The 19,450-nt window shown below is 47.9% G+C and overlaps 1 protein-coding gene across 1 annotated transcript in view; it reads left to right on the top strand.

Moving 5' to 3' along the window:
- Positions 1-14,388: 14,388 nt before the first annotated feature.
- The window catches only part of kcnh4b (potassium voltage-gated channel, subfamily H (eag-related), member 4b), a 237,984-nt gene continuing 232,922 nt past the window's right edge, over positions 14,389-19,450 (top strand). The window contains exon 1 of the mRNA XM_072487319.1: positions 14,389-14,831. Within this exon, the coding sequence (XP_072343420.1) occupies positions 14,756-14,831 (76 nt within the window). The 5' untranslated portion in view covers positions 14,389-14,755. The remainder of the gene's footprint in view (positions 14,832-19,450) is intronic.

Here is a 19,450-nt window from a genome sequence, read left to right on the forward strand (position 1 = left end):
GAGTCTGCACGTTCTCCCCGTGTCTGCATTGGTTTCCTCCGGGGGCTCCGGTTTCCTCCCACAAGTCCCGAACGACATGCTTGTTAGGAGAATTGGACATTCTGAATTCTCCCTCAGTGTACCTGAACAAGCGATTAGGGGTTTTTCACAGTAACTTCATTGCAGTATTAATGTAAGCCTACTGGTGACAATAATAAAGATTATTATTATTATACACCCCCCCCAACCCCTCCTTTCTCTGCCTCTGTATTTGCTTAAAACCTGTAAAATCTCTATAACTTTTACCAGTTCTGATGAAGGGCCATTGACCTGAAACTTTAATCCCTGCTCCCCTCTGCACAGATGCTGCTTCACCTGCTGAGTATTTCAAGCATACTCTGTCTTCTGGGAAAATGGTTTGATGCCCCATTTAAATGTTCGTATTAATTCTGGTACTTGCCTTGTGAATGTCATCGCTCACGATGAGTCAAGAGATTTCAGTATCGTAAGTGGAGTGGGCTTGCACTGGTCAGTGAAGGAGTTTGGCAAAAAGTCTATGAAATCACCCCAAAAATAGTGAATGATTGTGTAGGAGCAGTTTCAAGGCCTGTGTATTGAGTCGTCCTCCACATGGGCTTTTCTCCTGTGGCTCAACTCTGTACAAAAAGCAGCAGACACATCAACAATCTGAAGACGGTTTAATATTCTACAAGCTTGCTTTCATGTACATGAGAGATAAGACCTGGAAAGCTGCCAAGGTCCTGTCTGCAGAACAAAGATACAAACTCAGCACATATACAACATTCAAAAATCAGTAGCCCTCCCCAATTGGATGCGATCCAATCCCTGAAGCTGCTATGTTAAACTCACCCAATAGAATTGCAAGCAATGTTTAAACTTCACCCAATCGAATCGCAAGCAACCCATGATTGATGCCAGGATCCTCATCCTGACAGCTATCTACAATCGCAACATCCTGTGCTGTTTGTTTGTGAGAAACAGAACAACAGAACCAGCACCCTGGATTGTTTCACTATTGCTTACTTATTACTGCTATGTCCTAAAAATTCATGTTTAATGGTTAATAATGATTACACGGTACTCTTCCTATAATTCATCTCAATCCTTAATAAAGTAACTTATGTAAAACTACACTAGTGGCATCCAAACTATTTAGTTTTAAGAGATATCATCGCTGAACCCCCCCCTTCAGATTGTCTTTCTGGTTCTTTTGAAACGAACACATCAAACTTTCCTCAGTAACCGAAAATAGAAACAAATACATTTGTTCTCCACGTGTCATATTTGCAACAAAAGCAAAGGTTTATAACATTTAAATTCATCCTTGTTTTTTTCATCTTTCTTTTCCAAATGGCGCTGACTAGTAGCAAATAACAAAAGTGCTCTGAGTTTTGGAGAATTATTTGAATAATCATTTAGCCCATTTAGTTAATATAACAACTTGTATTTAAACAATGACCAACATATACAGGCTTAAGCTTCCTAGTCAGGCACAAGCCTCTGAAAACAGATTGCAAACATTTCTAATCCACATGATGCTAGTGTTGGTTTTATACCATTCTGTGAATTATGTCCCTTTTTTGTCTTGTGTTATGAATCTTAGGAAAGATGCTCAGCTTGGTGGCGAACCTAAGATGGCCGTTAAAAAGCATTTGCGAGAAATAGTTTGAGTTACTTGGTTGGAAATGCTCAGCAGGTCAGGCAGCATCTGTGGTGAGAAACCGAGTTGATTGGTGAGATTCTCTGGCCTCCCCAGGTTGTGTTTCTTGCGCCATCTGCAGGACCGGAAGATCCCACTAGTGTGAATAGCCAGACGAGCTCACCGGATGTTTCAGGTGCAGGTGACCTTGCGTCAGATCTGATCTGTTCTGATGAACGGTCATCATGACCTAAAATGTCAATGCTTTTTCTCCCCACAGATGCTGCCTCACCGTCTGAGCAGTTCCAGCCATTTTTGTTTTATTTCAGATTTCCAGCATCCAAAAGCATGGGACACATTCTCCATTGCAATGCCTCAACCAATCAGAATAGACTTGCCAAACAGTCAGCCCCCTCTTCTCAGTGTTAATTTGGCATTCTCGCATCAATCCTGATGAGTGCAAAAAAAAAAAGCTTTGACAGCATGTCTCGCTTGTCAGCTAGCTGTTCTTGAAAAGTGGCCGAGAGGCACTTTCTGTTGATACCCTCTCCCAGATTTTAAAAAAATTATTAAAAACATTTTTTTTAAGAGTACCCAGTTCTTTTTTTTTCCAATTAAGGAGCAGTTTAGCGTGGCCAATTCACCTACCCTGGACATCTTTTTGGGATTGTGGTGGTGAGCCCCACGCAGATAGGGGGGAGAATGTGAAAACTCCACACACAGTGACCTGGGGCGGGGATTGAACCCGGGTCCTTGGTGCCGTGAGGCAGCAGTGCTAGCCACTGTGCTGCCCTTCTCCCAGTTATTTAACCTGACCTGCAGCCTGGTGCTTTTCTGAAGCTGGAGTGCCTCTGATTTTCTCTCCATCTTAGAGAGCCTGCCCAGCTCCCTTAATTGGATAAGGTCCATGCCAACCAAGGGATCGCCTATATCAAAATCTTGTCTTTAATCAGTTTCCTAATGGAGACATGTTCAGGACTGACAAGCTGACTCCTGCATCCCGCCTGTGTAGGGAAAATCCAACCTTCTTGTCTCCTTCCACTCAGCAATTTCCTCACCATCTGGGTCAATAATTAGCCTTCAATTCCAAGAACATCACTTTTGATTGACAGTAATATGTTTTGCATTTTTATTTCTCGGCTCTCACTTGTGTTTACACCGTTAAGCATCTATGGTCTCTTTTCCTGTATAGGTACAAGGAAAGAAATTGCTCCCATTGTTATTTGTAGCAAAATGCTAAGTGTAATAACACCGCCAAGGCCAGGCTTCATACAAACTCTAGATTATTTGGATAAGGAAAAGAGCTGCAGCTCTGTACAAAGTTTGTGTCCCAGCCTGGGGACCATCGGGAACGGCAGTCTGCATCTGGGCTGGCGTTTTTAGCGTTTTTAAACTCACGGCAAATAGTTCCTTTTGGGCAAGCCCCTCCACTCAATAGGGGAACTCCTATTCCACGAGCCCCATAGGGAGATCTATCGATGATACCCTGTGGCCTTCGTGGTCATCATAACATCCCTCCCCCTCAAGTCCATTTCACCCTCTATGCTTCCGGTGAGAAGGTCTCCTCTGCCTCTTCGCACCCGGCCTCGAGTCTGTGGCAGCTGGTGCTGGATCGGGAGGGGTGAAGCCGATCGGCCTCAGGGTCACCGACATTGGTGGTTCTTTGGTATTGGTTATCGGAGGAACCCCCAATTCCTCCATATCTGAACCCAGGTCCTCACAATCCGGAGCGACGGGCATAGGGTTCTCTAAGGGTGGTAGCCCTGTGCCAGTGACGGCTACCACTGAGGTTGGAGGCGAGGCCTCAGCTTAAGAAGGCTACCTTCTTCTGGGGCGGTCCAGGTGACTTCCTCAGAACTTTGTCTTGGACGTTCACCTGGGATACAGGCCCCACTTATTCTAATTTGACTCCAGGAACCCAACTGGAGCCATCTCCAAAATTCTGTACGTAGACTGCATTGCCAGTCTTAAACATTCTCTCAGACCTTACGGCATCTGGATTTCTTTTTTGATATAATAATAATAATAGCTTACTGTCACAAGTAGGCTTCAATGAAGTTACTGTGAAAAGCCCCTAGTCGCCACATTCCGGCGCTTGTTCAGGGATGCTGGTACAGGAATTGAACCCGCGCTGCTGCCTTGTTCTGCATTACAAGCCCACTGTGCTAAACCAGCCCCTCTTCTAAACCAAACCACCTTCCTGCTGGGACTCCACCCTGAGCGCCAAATTTGGAAACAACAGGCAAAGCCATCATCCCATCAGCAGTTCCACCAGAGCGACTCCTGTCGTGGTATGGGCAGTTGTTGTTTTATGTAATCAACCTCGTTTCTACAGATGCAGCCAGCTGCTACTTCACACCACCTTTTGAAGGCCTGCACTGCTAACTCTGTCAAACCGTTGGACGACGAATAATGTGGCACCTTCCTAACGGCCCTACCACAGCCGAGAGGGAAGGTGGATTGTCTAATTCAAAGGCTTTGTCCTGTTGCTGTGAGCTTTACTTGTAGCCAGTGCCCAAATAAATCCTAGTGATTACTCACTCTTTAATAGATGTCTTTCATTCAGTTCAGTCCTATTACATGGTAAAACCAGAGTATCCCCACGATCCGGTACTGCACGACTCATTGTTTACCCGCAGCTCATTAGATCCAATTCCTCAAATTGATTCTCAGTTGTCTCAAATCCTCCATCAGCCCCATTGAATCTACATTCACTGAGCAGAGGATTTCATTAAATGGTCTTCTGCAGTGCTTTCAGAAGAGCAAATGATTGATCAAACAAATTAGGTCTAGTCTTGATTGATCGCTCTATGAAGTGCTTGAAGAGTCAACCAAGAGCAATTCTATTTAAACCATTAATTCCCACAATCAGGGAAGTACAACCTTGTCTTGTGTGTTTCATAATTATTTAATAATGCTTCTTTCCTTGCTCCATCAAAGCCCTGGTCGCAGACATTTATCTCCGGGGTAAACTCGGTTGGAGTAACAAATTCATTTCTGTCGCACTCCATACATTGAACAATGCCTGGCCATAAAGAGAAAAAGTAAATTTAAAGAACAAACTAATGACATTGTCAAAAATATATTATTTTGGAGATGAGGAAAAAAAATCATAGGCGGTTTTGGAATGAAATTGTAGCGAGGGCTGGATTGACTATCTTCAATTCTGCAGCAAAGGGAATAGGGAATGAGCATCAGTAAGAGGCAGATCGCTGAAGGGTGCAAACTGAGGTGAATTGTTGGAGAAGCAGCGAAGTTAGTGGCAGGATTCAAAAATGACAAGAAGCTTATTCATTTCACTCAAACTCAGGGATCCACTGCAGAATCCCAAGGGTATTGTTGCTATACTTGTGTGACATTTATGCGGAATGTGACTTGGACACAATGGGCGGGATTCTCCATTTCAGAGACTAAGTGTTGATGCTGGGACTGAACCGGTGAACTTCTACGACAACAAATTTGGTCCCGGATCAATTCATGAACCATTAATGGACTAGCACAGGTACCACGTGGAACACGATTGATTCCAATGAAAAAGGGTGTCCAATTCGTCGGGTCGGGATTGACACTTGAATGGCTGACAAGTTGCAGCCACATATTTGCACTCCATTCCCCACACACACAATCCCAGCCAACAAGATGGCAGCAAGGAGAGAGGCATCCCGGTTTGCAGATGCCAAGCTGGGGATCCCGCTGGATGCCCTGGAGGCGAGGTGGACTACCCTGTACACTGGGGTGGGAAGGCAGCAGTGGCCATGCACATCATGAGTCTAATCACCAAGACCGGCAGCAGTGCCGCAAAAAGCTGAACGGCCTCCTCAGGGCAGCCAGGGTAAGTGGGTAGCACTGTGTCCCTGGCACTAACCCCCGTCCCACACACCCGTAAACTCCCGCTTCGAGGGTGACCGGGCCACAACCGCTGGCACTGTGCGCGCTCCCAACCCTGCACTACAGGCCAGCACCCATACCGGCTGCCATAGCCAGGTGCCCTGGCCATGGAGGCCACCAGCTGCCCACCCCTGTGCTGCATGCGTCCGACTGCCTAATGGCACTTTCTGTCTCCCCACACCACCCCTCCCCCTCCCACCCAATCCAGGATAAGGCGTCACATAACTGCTGGGAGAGAGAGACCGGTGGTTGGTGGGCCCGGAGACAGGGTAGTTGCCGAGCCGGAGGTCGGCATAAGGTGAGCGTGAGCCCCCACTGAGTTTTGGTTCCCCATGGCACATGTGGCATGGCCCCCACACCACTCCCTCGCCACCACCCCACCCCAAAGCGTGGTCCAATCATGCGTTATGTCTTGTGGGTTGCAGGATCATCTGGCGAATGAGGCGGACCCATCTGGTGTCCCCTACCCCCAATCTGAACCCAAGCAGATACCAAGGATAACGAGGCAATGGACAGTGATGGGAGCCCCCAAACCACAGTCCGGGGACAATACTGGCTGCCCGGCACAGCTGTCTCCAGCACCCTCCACCATCTCCTCGGATGGGCACATTAGTAAAGAGACTCTGGGGCACTATCTGGTGCGCACCACACACGTGTAGCAGTACATCAGGTGGCGGTAAGAACCCCCGAGAGGGCAGATAGTTTGTAGGCATCCTGGCCCCAGGGACTAGCTGCCGTCCGAATGGGTTTTGGGCTTCTGGAAAGGGCGATCCCATTGATAGTGGAGACGCAGAGCCAGGACTACGCGAGGGGCTGGCAGCCACCATCCAGTGCCTGCAGGTGCATTTGGAGGAGTCCAACTGCCTGAGGGACAGGAGGCACCTCCGACCACGCATGTCACCAAGGCCAACACCGGGTGCCGTCCATGGTGGAGGCCTTGGGGGCGAGGGTATAGGCCATGGGTCAGTATGTCCAAGGCCTGGGGCAGTCTGTGCAGCAGTGGCCATGGCACAGGTCAGGGAAGCCATGTACCAGAGCCACCTTGACATTGCAGTGGGTCATGCCTGAGGGTGTCGGCGGCATTGCCCGGACGCTGGCTGACCTTAGCCAGTCACAGAGGGAGGTGGCACAGTCAATGGGTGATGTGGCACTGTCCCAGACAGAGGTGGCCTGCTCCCTGTGCTCCATGACCACGAGCATTGAGACGCTGGTTGATACAGGAGCGGGCCTCCAGGATTGGCAGCGCCAGGTGTTGGGGAAGCCTCAGGGGTTCGCTCCGCCTGCATCTCCATCCCAAGGAGTAACCCGGGGGCCATCGGTCACGCCTAGGGAGGAGGAGGTGATGCCAGTGACTGCCGCAGGGGAGGTGCCAGGACTCCACCCCACCCCACTCCTGTCCCTGGCACGCCTGATGGGCAGCAGGCAGAACAGGGTGCACCACACCACCTGGGACACCCAAGCCACTGCCAAACCCATCCAGTCTGCCAAAGGGGATTCGCAGCAGGCCACCTCCACTCATTATGTACCGACTGGGGACCCACCTAGATGTAGCGTTAGGGCTTGTAAGGTGAGAAAGATAGACGCCACACAGGACAGTGTTGGGGGCTCGGGCACAAACCCCACCCCGGCCAGCGGCTGGACTAGCAGCCCACAGTCGCCTCTTCATGTCCTACTTCCTCCCTTTCCCTCACCAGCCACAGTGCCTGTTTCCCGATTTTTAAAAACTACAAGTGACACTCTCCATTGGTGGTTCCTCCTGGCGGAGGCCCGGAGAATACCGGGTGAGGCCCGTCCAAAGATACGCCAACGGCGTTTACTGTACGTGCAGTGTAGAATGCATTGACGCCGCTGTCGAGGCAGCGGAGCATGGCATTCTGTCGGGCGCCCAGCGCCGGCCACGATTTTCGCCTCACCTGCGATTCTCCGACCAATTGCGTTTCGCGATTCTGGCGTAGCTGGACGGAGAATCCCCCCAACCAATATTTCAGGATTATCTGATGTCAAAAAGCTGAAGAGGAGAGTAATTGGAGGGGGGAAAAAATCTCTTTAGGTGATTTAACATTAATGTTTGAGTGAAGGGGTGCGTTCCCTGCTGAGGTCCCGTATCTAACCAGAGTCAGATTAGATAGCATCAGGAAACATGTGGCTAAATGCACTTGCTGTGGGACTCGGTTTCCATTTGGTTAAATCATGCCTATTGTTTTATTACTGGACCACAAACATCCAAATAAATTCTGTTGCGGATCAGTGACCCAGATTCTCAGATTCTATTTGGGGACAAATAGAGTATTCTTGCCATAATCACTGCACCATTGTCCTTTTCTCCCGCTAGATTTTTCTCTAACCCAGTGACGGTCTCTTTTTCTTAGGATTTGGAAACAGTTTAGAAGGCACTTTAAGTTCCTCTACCTGTCTTCGCTTGGCTCTATTTATAGCAATCACCACTTCCTACCTTTTGATTTGGATCCAACATTTAAATCTTGGAAAGCGAAGAGTCTGGAGCGGGTAAGGGTCCTGTTCGAGGGGAGATTTGCCAGTTTTATGGAGTTAGCTGATGAATTTCAGCTCCCAGCTCCACCTTTTTTCGTTATTTTCAAGACCGCGACTTTTTGCTTTTTCTTCCTTTCCTTTGGTGCCACCTTCTTCCTTGCTAAAGAGGATTCTGTCCCTGGCTCAGCCTGGCAAGGGGTTTATTTCAGACTTATATGCCACATTAGCTCATCGGATTCCACTCCTCTATAAGTGGGTTGATGGCAAAATGGGGAAGGTGAATCGGGCACTAAACCTTCTAATGAGGCCCTTCACAGGGCCAATTCCACATCCTCATGTGCTTGGTTGAGCCTAATTTAGTTTAAACAACAAAGAACAAAGAACAAAGAAATGTACAGCACAGGAACAGGCCCTTCGGCCCTCCAAGCCCGTGCCGACTATGCTGCCCGACTAAACTACAATCTTCTACACTTCCTGGGTCCGTATCCCTCTATTCCCATCCTATTCATGTATTTGTCAAGATGCCCCTTTAATGTCAATATTTAACACCACCTCCTCCGGCAGCGAGTTCCAGGCACCCACTACCCTCTGTGTAAAAAACCTGCCTCGTACATCTACTCTAAAGCTTCCACCACCTCCTCCGGCAGCGAGTTCCAGGCACCCACTACCCTCTGCGTAAAAAACTTGCCTCATACATCTACTCTAAACCTTGCCCCTCTCACTATAAACCTATGCCCCCTAGTAATTGACCCCTCTACCCTGGGGAAAAGCCTCTGACTATCCACTCTGTCTATGCCCCTCATGTAAGATGTTACACAGGACGCACTTGACCAGGGCAAAGATGAGTGGGTTTTTCCCAAATGTTGAGGATAGGTGTGATCACTATGGTCTTGGCCCGGCTAGCCACACGCATATGTTCTGGTCCTTCTCCAAACTCCTAGGCTTCTAGGCCTCCTTCTTCAACACCATGTCAGAGATACTCCATTTGGATTTAGGCCCCAAGTCCACTGGTGGCCATATTTGGGGTGTCAGATTCGCTGGTGATTCAGTCTGGGGTAGAGGCACATGTTGTCACCTTTGCCACACTGATAGCCCAGAGGTCTCCCACTCCACCCAGTGCCTCTACCTGGTTGGGTGACTTAATGTCATTCCTACACTTGGAGAAAGTCAAATCCACCATCAAGGCGTCAGAGAGGTTCTACCTAAGATGGCAACCATTTAGTTCCTTTTTTAAAGATCTAGTCACCCTCAGTTGTTAGGGGGTTTAGTTCAGTTCAGTTTTAGTGCTTACGTTAATTGTGTGTTGGTTTTCTAAAAAACTTTTATATTTCCTCGTGATTTTTTTGGCATTCTTTTATTCTCATTTGTGTTGATATTATGCGAAACCTCTAATAAACAATTTTTTTAAAAATGAGCATGATGGCCAAACAACTGGGAGCCACTCATTTGGCGTGGACAGCAACACCTCTGATGCTGTCCTGGGGGCAGCATTTAGCTGCATTCCACGATTTCGGGTGTGGTGGCTGCGGGAGCATGAGGAGGTGCAGTATTCCGCAGCAGAGTAGAATAGGGCCCTTGTTGTGGTGTCAAATGTTTTGGCTGCGCTCCCCCACGGTGATTCAATCACTTTTCAGAACAGGTTCACCCTGTTTTTCCTTTCTGGCCCAGTATTGATAAGGTGAGGCTGATTGATAAGAGTTCTGTCCAGGATGACACTCGAGTGTTTTGGATGAGGGTCACCTAAAAGGAAACAGAGACTTCTTACCTCGCAATGTATTGTTCAGATGAAATGCCGACACAACTATTTTCTCTGGGCTGGAGAGGAGGTGGCAAGTTGGGAAGTAGCATTCCAGTAGGCCCAGGTCACTGGTGGGTGTCCCACTTGTTTCCTCTGGCATTGTTGCCCATTAGGACACTGTTCTCAATGGTATAGATGAACTTCCAGAATTTGGTGTAGGGCATGCCCACTGTATAGATATTGATAAAAGCCAAAATGAGCACCAGCCCCTCTGGAAGACTATTGTTAATCATTCATGTTCAGCTGGTTTTGTCAGCAAGATAAATGTGGAGCTTTGGGTTGCTCATTAGAGCATTGATAAGTGTAACAGTTTTACAACATGGAATAATTTTTGAAGGCTTCAGTAGCAGGTGTTCAGACAAGTCTTTGAAGCAGGTTCTGGACCTCTACCATATTCTGTGTTCTATTGGCATGAATCATGTGTATCCAGTGTGGTTTAGTTTTAGATAGGTTGGGGGCTGGATTCTCTGCTCCCCGACGCCGAAATCACATTCAGCGACGGGACGGAGTATCCGTTTTGACGCCAACATTGGGGGGGACTCCTGTTTTTGGATTCTCCGCCCCCTGAAAAGCGGCGTACTACGCCGCCTCACGTATCCATGGCCTCAGGCCCGCCCCGCGAAGCTCCATCCCCGACCGGCCTGGTTCCCGACGGCGTGGGACACGTGTGGTCTCACCCATCGTGAACTTAGCGTGGCGGCTGCAGGCTCAGTCCGTGCAGCCATAGTCGGGGAGGGCCGATCCACCGGCAGGGTGGGGGCTTCATTTGGGGATGGGGCACTGTGGGTGGGCGGTCTGGGGCATGCGAGCAGTTGAAGGGGGGCACTACTTTTGCAGTTTGGGACAGCGGGCTGAGTCCGCCATGGAGCATGGCATGGCCGGTGCAGGCTGCTGCCGTGCGCATACGCGGCCACGGAACCGGAAATGCTCAAGGACGTATCGGTAGCTAGAGCTACGAGCTCTATTCTGCCTCCCTGCTAGCCTCCAGTAAAACACCACCGTTTTCACGCCAGCGTGGGGACTTAGTCTCGCAAACAGAGAATCCAGCCCAGGGTTCTTGGAGGGCAAGAACATCTATCATTTGCAATCTCCCTCCCCTTGACTCAATTTCACACTTTGCTCTGTAGAAACCTTCATTGTTGAACTGATAAATTTGGAGGGCTAGGCCAATTATCCCGGTTGGTCCTGAAAGTTTTTTTGACATGTTGGATGCTTTCAAACTTTTCAGATTGGGAGACCACTTTCATATATTCGGTCACCTTCTTGTTGACATTAGCTGGCCAGTTCTGAATGAACTACAGGGAAATCAGGTGCAGTCATAGTTTTTAATGTAAGTTGACATGTTTTGGCAACATGTTAATATTGCCTAAAACCACAAAGAGAAATTCTCTACATGAGATCATCTCTGTTTTAGCTTTAGTATCCAATCCTGTAAAACTTCATTTTTTCTAATCTGAAACCTAAACTTCTACAAAAGAATCTTGATCTGCTTGTATAATTCCCATTTCCTCTTCATGTCCACGACCACATTCCCACTCCCACCCCAGTTACTCAACAATAGTGTGATAAAGACCACCATACAAAGCGTGTACCCAGGACATTTGGGCTGCACGATAGCACAGTGGATAGCACTGTGGCTTCACAGCGCCAGGGTCCCTGGTTCGATTCCCCACTGGGTCACTGTCTGTGCGGAGTCTGCACGTTCTCCCCGTGTCTGCGTGGGTTTCCTCCGGGTGCTCCGGTTTCCTCCCACAGTCCAAAGATGTGCAGGCTAGGTGGATTTGCCATGATAAATTGCCCTTAGTGACCGAAAAGGGTAGGAGGGGTTATTGGGTTATGGGGATATGGTGGAAGTGACGGCTTAAGTGGGTCGGTGCAGACTCAATGGGCCAAATGGCCTCCTTCTGCACTGTATGTTCTATGTTCTATTACTTACTCTATCACTTTAAGAGAACATTATCAGCTTTCCTTAAATTCATAGAAAGCTTTGCATACTGACAGCAATGTCATTTTTTCACATGGACCAGGTAGTGAAATGTTGGACTTTTGTCCTAGCAACACAGCAGTTAATGTGACCCGTAACATGTGCGGAGGTATTTAATGAAGTCGGTAGCCCAATTTTCAAAACCGATTGAGAGCTGTGTTGAAGCAGCTCATGAAAATAAAGATGTAAGCCGGAGTTCTCCAGTTGTTGCGATTTGATTTCCCCGCCAGTAGCGCACCCCCTGCCAGCGGGTTTCACGGCAGCGTGGAGTGGTTACAATGGGAAATCCCATTGACAATCGGCGGGAAGATAGAATTCCGCCGCCAACAAATGGCCCGCAGCTGGCGAACCGGAGAATCTCACCTGTAAACTAGTTAACCAGTGTCTGCCATTTCATGAAATGATCATATGTCTTGAGCATATCGTTGCTATGAAGTAGGATATGGATCTTTCCCCAAATGGTGAAAATCCACCTTTGAATCCAGGCAAATCGATGCTCAGCTGGAATTTGGCCCAAACTGCCCCATTTCCGATCACTTGGGCATTCAGCCCTGGATGACTCCAACGCCATCTGAGATGTTCAGTTAATTGTTCCCTTTTTGCAATGATAATTAATTTTGCAACATTCCAGGGAAAGTTGGGAATCAGGACCAGGGGCGACATTTTCCGACCCCCGAATCGGCGGGGGCTGGCGTGAATCCCGCCCCCGCCGGTTGCCGAAGTCTCCGGCACCGGATATTCGGCGGGGGTGGGAATAGCGCCGCGCCGGTTGGCGGGCCCCCCCACTCAATTCCCCGGCCCGGATGGGCCGAAGTCCCGCCGATAAATTGCCTGCGCATGCGCAGTGGAGGGAGTCTCTTCCACCTCTGCCATGGTGGAGACCGTGGCGGAGGCGGAAGGGAAAGAGTGGCCCCACGGCACAGGCCCGCCCGCGGATCGATGGGCCCCGATCGCGGGCCAGGCCACCGTGGGGGCACCCCCCGGGGTCAGATCGCCCCGCGCCCCCCCCTCCAGGACCCCGGAGCCCGCCCACGCCGCCTTGTCCAGCCGGTAAGATAGGTGATTTAATTTACGCCGACGGGACAGGCAATTTATCGGCGGGACTTCGGCCCATCCAGGCCAGAGAATCGAGCGGGGGGGCCCGCCAACCGGCGGGAGGTCGGAGAATGTCACCCGAGACCACAGTTAGATCAACCATGATCTTATGGAATGGGGAGCCGGTGAAAAGGGCCCAAATGATGAAAAGGACCGGATGGTCTACTCCTGCTCCCAAATTCTATGTTCCTTTCTGCAAAAACTATACGATTGTGCGAAGAATGCAAAAAAGGCCATTTAAAAGTGGTGTTGTGGCTCTCGGCTATTACTTTGTGAATGGTTGAGAACCGTCTTTAAATTGGAAGTTGGAGGTTTTACTGTGATAACAAAATAGATTTTAACCCCCCAGTTATGCGCCACAGTCACCAGCAATAGCATTGAACCCTTTATTTTTCAGTCCAATCTGATTCTTTTTCCCCCACCGGGATTAACTCATAGATTGCCTCTCTGTGGGGTGGCATGGTGGTGCAGTGGTTACACTGCTGCATCACAGCGCCAGGGACCCGGGTTCGATTTCGACCTTGGGTGACTGTGTGGATTTTCCACGTTCTCTCCATGTCTGCGTGGGTTACCTCCGGGTGCTCTGGTTTCCTCCCACAGTCGAAAGGTGAGCAGGTTAGGTGGATTGGCCGTGATAAACTGCCCCTTAGTGTCCAAAAGGTTAATAATAATAATAATCTTTATTGTCAAAAGTAGGCTTACATTAACACTGCAATGAAGTTACTGTGAAAAGCCCAAGTCGCCACATTCCGGCACCTGTTCGGGTACACAGAGGGTGAATTCAGAATGTGCAATTCACCTAACAGCATGTCTTTCAGGAGGAAACCGGAGCACCCGGAGGAAACCCCCGCAGACACAGGGAGAACGTGCAGACTCTGCACAGACAGTGTTCCAAGCCAAGAATCGAACCTGGGACCCTGGGACAGTGCTAACCATTGTGGGGTTACGGGAATAGGGCAGGTGGATTGGTCTAGTTAGGATGCTCTTTTGGACCAATGGACCAAATTCATTTGCAGACTCAATGGACCAAATTCCTTCTGCCCTGTTGGGATTCTATGATATTGTTCAGAAAGTTCACTTTTTGCATTCTATTTGAGGAGAAGGGGGTTTGGATTTGTCAGTTGGCAGCTGGTGATGTGGGATCTGACATTGCAAATATCTGAAGGGTGTCCCTCTCTCAGTTCGTTGTAAACAATTGGTTCTGCCTCTATTCTCTGTGTCCATATTCCTCCTTAAAATAAAACCAGACTTTCGTTCCAAACTTTGGGTACAAATCACATCTGGGGCAATTCATTGTCGTATCGTCTCAAGAAGCTTATAATATAGAAAATCCTTCTGCCTTCAAAAAACAAAAACCCAGCCGACGTGAAGTGTGCAAGTGCCTGGGTTGGGGAGGAGGGAGGGAAACTCCTAGTGGTCTGGTGCACCCGGAATTGAAGCGGTGTTTGTGCAGTCACCGGGCAGATGCTGCGATCTATTTGCTTCGAGGCTGGTAGAGGGAGTGCGAGAGATTGCAGAACGGTCTGATGGACCGAACGAAGAGTTTTGGCGGAAATGTAAGAGTGAGCAATGGAGAGGGGAAGAGCTCGGAGTTGTTGCGTCGAGGGGCAGCGAACGACTAATTGCAAGGATGGATATCGAAGGGGAAAAACATGTGATGTGGTAGATCAGTCAGAGGAAATGCATTGGTTATCTCCGAGTTTAGCACTGTGACTGGGGAAGGGGGAGACGGTGGAGAGACGTGACTCTTACCGTGTGGATCCGCACAAAAGTTCTGGGCTCTCGATTTTGGGGGCAAACTTCAATCATCTCCAATGGCATAGTTCTCAAGTGAGCAACTCTTAAATCACCGAAGGGAAAGATGCCTGTTATGAAAGGCTTGTTAGCGCCTCAGAATACCTTTCTGGACACCATAGCAACGCGATTTGATGGAACACGTAAGTCTGAAAGAGACAGCACTGAAAGAGAATGAATTCCTGCTTTGCCAATGGCTTTGGGATATTGATTTGAGTTTATGAAAGGTGAGGGGGAGGAGGGGGGAGAGAAATGCCACCGAATAGCACCGGGCTGAAAAACAGGAACCCTCCTCATTTGCAATGTTCTCGGTTTTTGCTTGAAATTAGGACTTTTGGTGCGGTCGAGTGAAGCCAGTGGAGATTTCTGACCCAGTCACTTTATGTAAACTCTGCGGGTTTGTTTATCAGGTGAAATCTCGATATGTGTAAAATAATACACTGACCTCAAAAACTGGAAAAATAAACTCCCTTTGTTTGTTGCTTGCTTGTGGTCTCCAGGGAGATGGTAGGTGGTAAACAGCCGAGAGCTCAGGGCTTCGGAGATATTGAAAACTGCGTTTTTAAAGTTCCATTCAGAGGGCAACCCTTTAGCGATGCAGTCGGGGTTGACACAAAATAATTGGCCACAAAATGCGAACGAAACTGGACGTTTGAGGGGTGGACATGGGTTGAAAGCTGTTCTATCCCCCCTTCTCGACCCTGTTGCATTGAGAGACGGAGGGGGCTATGAAACCACCAAAGGTCGAGAGGAGGTTAAGGTATTTTGCAGGTCATTTGGCTGCAGTGTTAACTGGCTTCGCCCAGGACCCTGAAGCACAGTGCAACAAGTGGCACCGTTTCAGCACCACGGACAGCTCCTGCTCTAAATGCTGGTAGCCTGGACTCCCTCGAGCCAATGGAAGGAGCTTCTTTAAACCTAAAACGCCAAAGAAAACCCCATTTTTTGTTCGAACAGAATTCTAGTTTAGATTTATCTTAATTCATTACCACCTATTATCGATTTATTAATTTCTATTTGTCCTAATTGATAAACCTTCAAACCTCGTCCACAGACAAGCCTGCAAAAATATAAAAATATGCAATTAAAATCACTGTAACGATCACACTTCTCCCCTGCCACTCTACAAATCATATAAAATAGCACAAAGTGGCTACTTCGAATTGTCAAATGCACCCAGTAAACTTTGCATTTTCTTTTTTTGTGTGTGTCTAATATAAATGTGCTATTTTTCCGTAGACTTTCAGCCCTTGAGATTGAAGGTCCTTCTTACGAGGCAGAGATATTGAGGTTTAGTGTTTTTTAAAAAAATCCAAGTTACTGAACATAAATTCAATTCTAGTTCATGTTATCAGCTAAAGGATACGTTTTTTTTGCAACTTCATCTGGGCTGCCTCTGGGCACCCTTTGTCTATCTGGAAAATAGAACATTGTCTATGCTTTTCTGTCTTCATTCAGGAATAGGCATCATAGAAATGATGACAAAGAAGACATTGATTGCCCAATTGTGCCTCATCTTATGGAGCTATCTAATGTAATTTGATTTTTCTGCTTGCTTCCTGTAGCCTTTATAATAGGAAGCAAGTTGACTGCATGTTGTCCTCTTTCCAGTGTTAGTCCCTGTTCTTCCTTCCTGAACACATATCTTTAGAGTACGCACCCATGCATATTGGCATACCTCATCCAAGTGGTCAATGTTTGCAAGTCAGCTTTGGCACAAAAGTCTACACTGACACTTCAGTGTAGTACAGAGGGAGCACTGCATTGTTGGAGGTGTCGTTTTTTGGATGAGTTGTTTTAAAAAATATATTTTTATTCTCCTTTTTTACATTTTCATCCAAATTTAAACCCACAAACAAACCATCAACAATAACAAATACAGTGTCAATCCCCTGGTCAACAATACCCTCCTCCCACCAACCCCCAAACAGCTCCCAACATTTTAAATACAAACATCAAAGAAAAGGAATCAGGAATCCACTATCCACACATGCACAGTCCAAAATCCCCAACACGATCCACCAGTGATCAGCAAGGGGAAGGCTAAAACATCTGCCTCCGCACCCGCTTCCAATCCCGGCTGATCCGATACCCCGAATATGGCCTCCAGAGGACCTGGCTCAAGTCTCACATGCACCACCTTCGAAATGACACTGAAAAGCTCCCGCTAATACCCCTCCAGCTTTGGACAGGACCAAAACATATGAACGTGGCCGCCCCCCCCCCCCCCCCCCCCCCGCAACACCCACAAACTTCCCCTGCCCCCTCAAAAAATCGGCTCAATCTCGCCTTTGTCAGCTGCGCCCTATACACCACCTTCAGTTGTATCAGCCCAAACCTCGCGCACGAAGTTGAGGCATTCACCCTCCTGAGCACCTCACACCACAACCCCTCCTCCAGTCCCTCTCCCAACTCCTCCTCCCACTTTGTCTTAATCCCCTGGATGAGACGTAAACCAAGTCTGTCTGCTCTGTCTGCTGGAGTAGGTGTAAAGGATCCCATGGCACTATCTGAAAGAAGAGCTGGGAGTTCTTCCTGGTGTCCTGACCAATATTTATCCCTCAGTCAACGCCACAAAAAATGCCACAGTTTATCTTCTTAAATGCTATTTGTGGAAGTTTGTCGTGTGCTAATTGGCTGCTGAATTTTCTGCATTATAACAATGATTACATTTCAAAAATACATCTCTGGCTGTAAATATAGCCACTGGTCATGAAAGGCGCTTTATAAATGCAAGTCTTTCTCTCCTAATAATTAGTGTTGTCAGTCTATTGAAACCCTCAAACTGGGAACTGCCGTAAATTTACTGGTAGACTTAATTGTAGCTTCCGCACACATTGCGAACAAGGTAACATGTGATTTAGCATATTTTTGTAATGTTCTAAAACAGGGAGATGGCAGAATAGTGATACTGGATATTGTACCAGTAATCCAGAGGTTTGGACAAAAGCTCCAGGGTCATGAGTTCAAATCATATCGTAGCAGCTTGGGAAATTTTAATTCAATTAATATGTCTGGAATAAAAAGCTAGTCTCTATAATAATGACCATGCACCAATGAATTGTTGTAAAAACCCATCTGGCTGACTGATGTCCTTCAGGGAAGGAAATCTGCCGTCCTTACCTGGTCTGGCCTACATGTGACTCCAGACCCGCAGCAGTGTGGTTGACCTTTGTTGTGGTGTAACGAGCCACTCAGGTACAACAAATTGCTACAGAAAAAAACATTGTGGTGCGCTTACACCAGATGGACTGCAGCAGTTCCTGAAAGTGGCTCACCACCAGCTCCTCCAGGGCAATTAGGGATGGGCAGCAAATGTTGGCCTCACCAGAATTGCCCAAACCCCAAAAATAAATTGAAAAATACGAGAATCCATAAAAAGTTCAGATGATATCTGGCAGGTGTGATGACATGCTTTCGAGCTCAGCACTGATGCCACAGGAAGTCTAGGCATGGATTCATGCGTATGTTTTTTTTCATTGTTGCATGGTCTCAGACTGCAAAATCTAGAAGGGAAAATCTAGGGCTACAATTGTGGAGCAAGGGGACAGGGGTGATGGAGAGGGCGCTGTTGTGGTGTCAGGGCTGGGAGGGTGTGTGGGGGTAAGAAGGTTACATACCATGGGAAAATGAGTTCAACCACAACAAAAGACCTTGGGTGGCTGATTATTTCACTGAATCCTGAGGTGCATCGGTTTCTTGGTTTTCCTTATAACCTGGATACAGATTTTGAAAATGTTATGTCCTTTTGATTCCAATGGTAGGCAGCTGAATTATATGACCTGAACTTGAAGTAATAATCTACCACATCATTCACACGGAAGTGTTGTTTTACATTGTGTTGTTGAAGTAGTATTGAGTTGTGTTTCATAGCTTGCTGCAGGGGGATAATTAGGCATACACGGCATATCTCACAGGAACAGATTGCACTGGAGTTATGTGCATACATGTATTTAAAGTCCTTTTTGACCCACAATCTTGAATTAATCAGTGTTCATTTTGTTGTTTAGAAAATTAACTTAGATAATTAGAACAGGCAGCCCTGGAAAGAAAATTAATTAGAATTTTACCACATTGGCTTTTCAACTGTAGTCACTGTAAACGTTTGCTAGCGTAATTTGCAGAATACATTTTGATCGACTCGAAAGCAGTGTTGCTTCACAGCGCCAGGGACCCGGGTTCAATTCCCGGCTTGGATCACTGTCTGTGCGGAGTGTGCACATTCTCCCGTGTCTGCGTGGGTTTCCTCCGGGTGCTCCGGTTTCCTCCCACAAGTCCCAAAAGACGTGCTTGTTAGGTGAATTGGACATTCTGAATTCTCCCTCAGTGTAGTCGAACAGGCGCCGGAATGTGGGGGGGGGAGATGTTGGCTGGGCTGCTGGTGGAAATGTAAGGGGTGGATCCTTGGAAGTTTCTGCACCCGAGGGAACGGGAATACTTGTTTTTCTCAGCAGTCCATAAGGATCGACTTTTTCGTGGTGGGGAAGGCTTTGCTGGCTGGGGTTAAGGGGTCGGAATACTCGGCAATTGCAGTGTCAAATCATGCTCCGCATTGGGTGGATATGGCACTGGGGAAGGGGGTAGGGCAGAGGCCGGGGTGGAAATTTGATGTGGGACTTTTGGGGGACCAAAAGTTCTGTGACAAAATTGAAAAGGTAATTGAGGAATATGTAGGTTTCAACTGTACGGGTGAGGTGTCAAAGGCAGTTGTCTAGGAGGCTCTAAAGGTGGTGGTGAGGGATGAGGTGATTTTGTTTAAGGC

Source organism: Scyliorhinus torazame, chromosome 21 (assembly GCF_047496885.1).
Source record: "Scyliorhinus torazame isolate Kashiwa2021f chromosome 21, sScyTor2.1, whole genome shotgun sequence".
In the NCBI taxonomy this organism is placed as follows: Eukaryota; Metazoa; Chordata; class Chondrichthyes; order Carcharhiniformes; family Scyliorhinidae; genus Scyliorhinus; species Scyliorhinus torazame.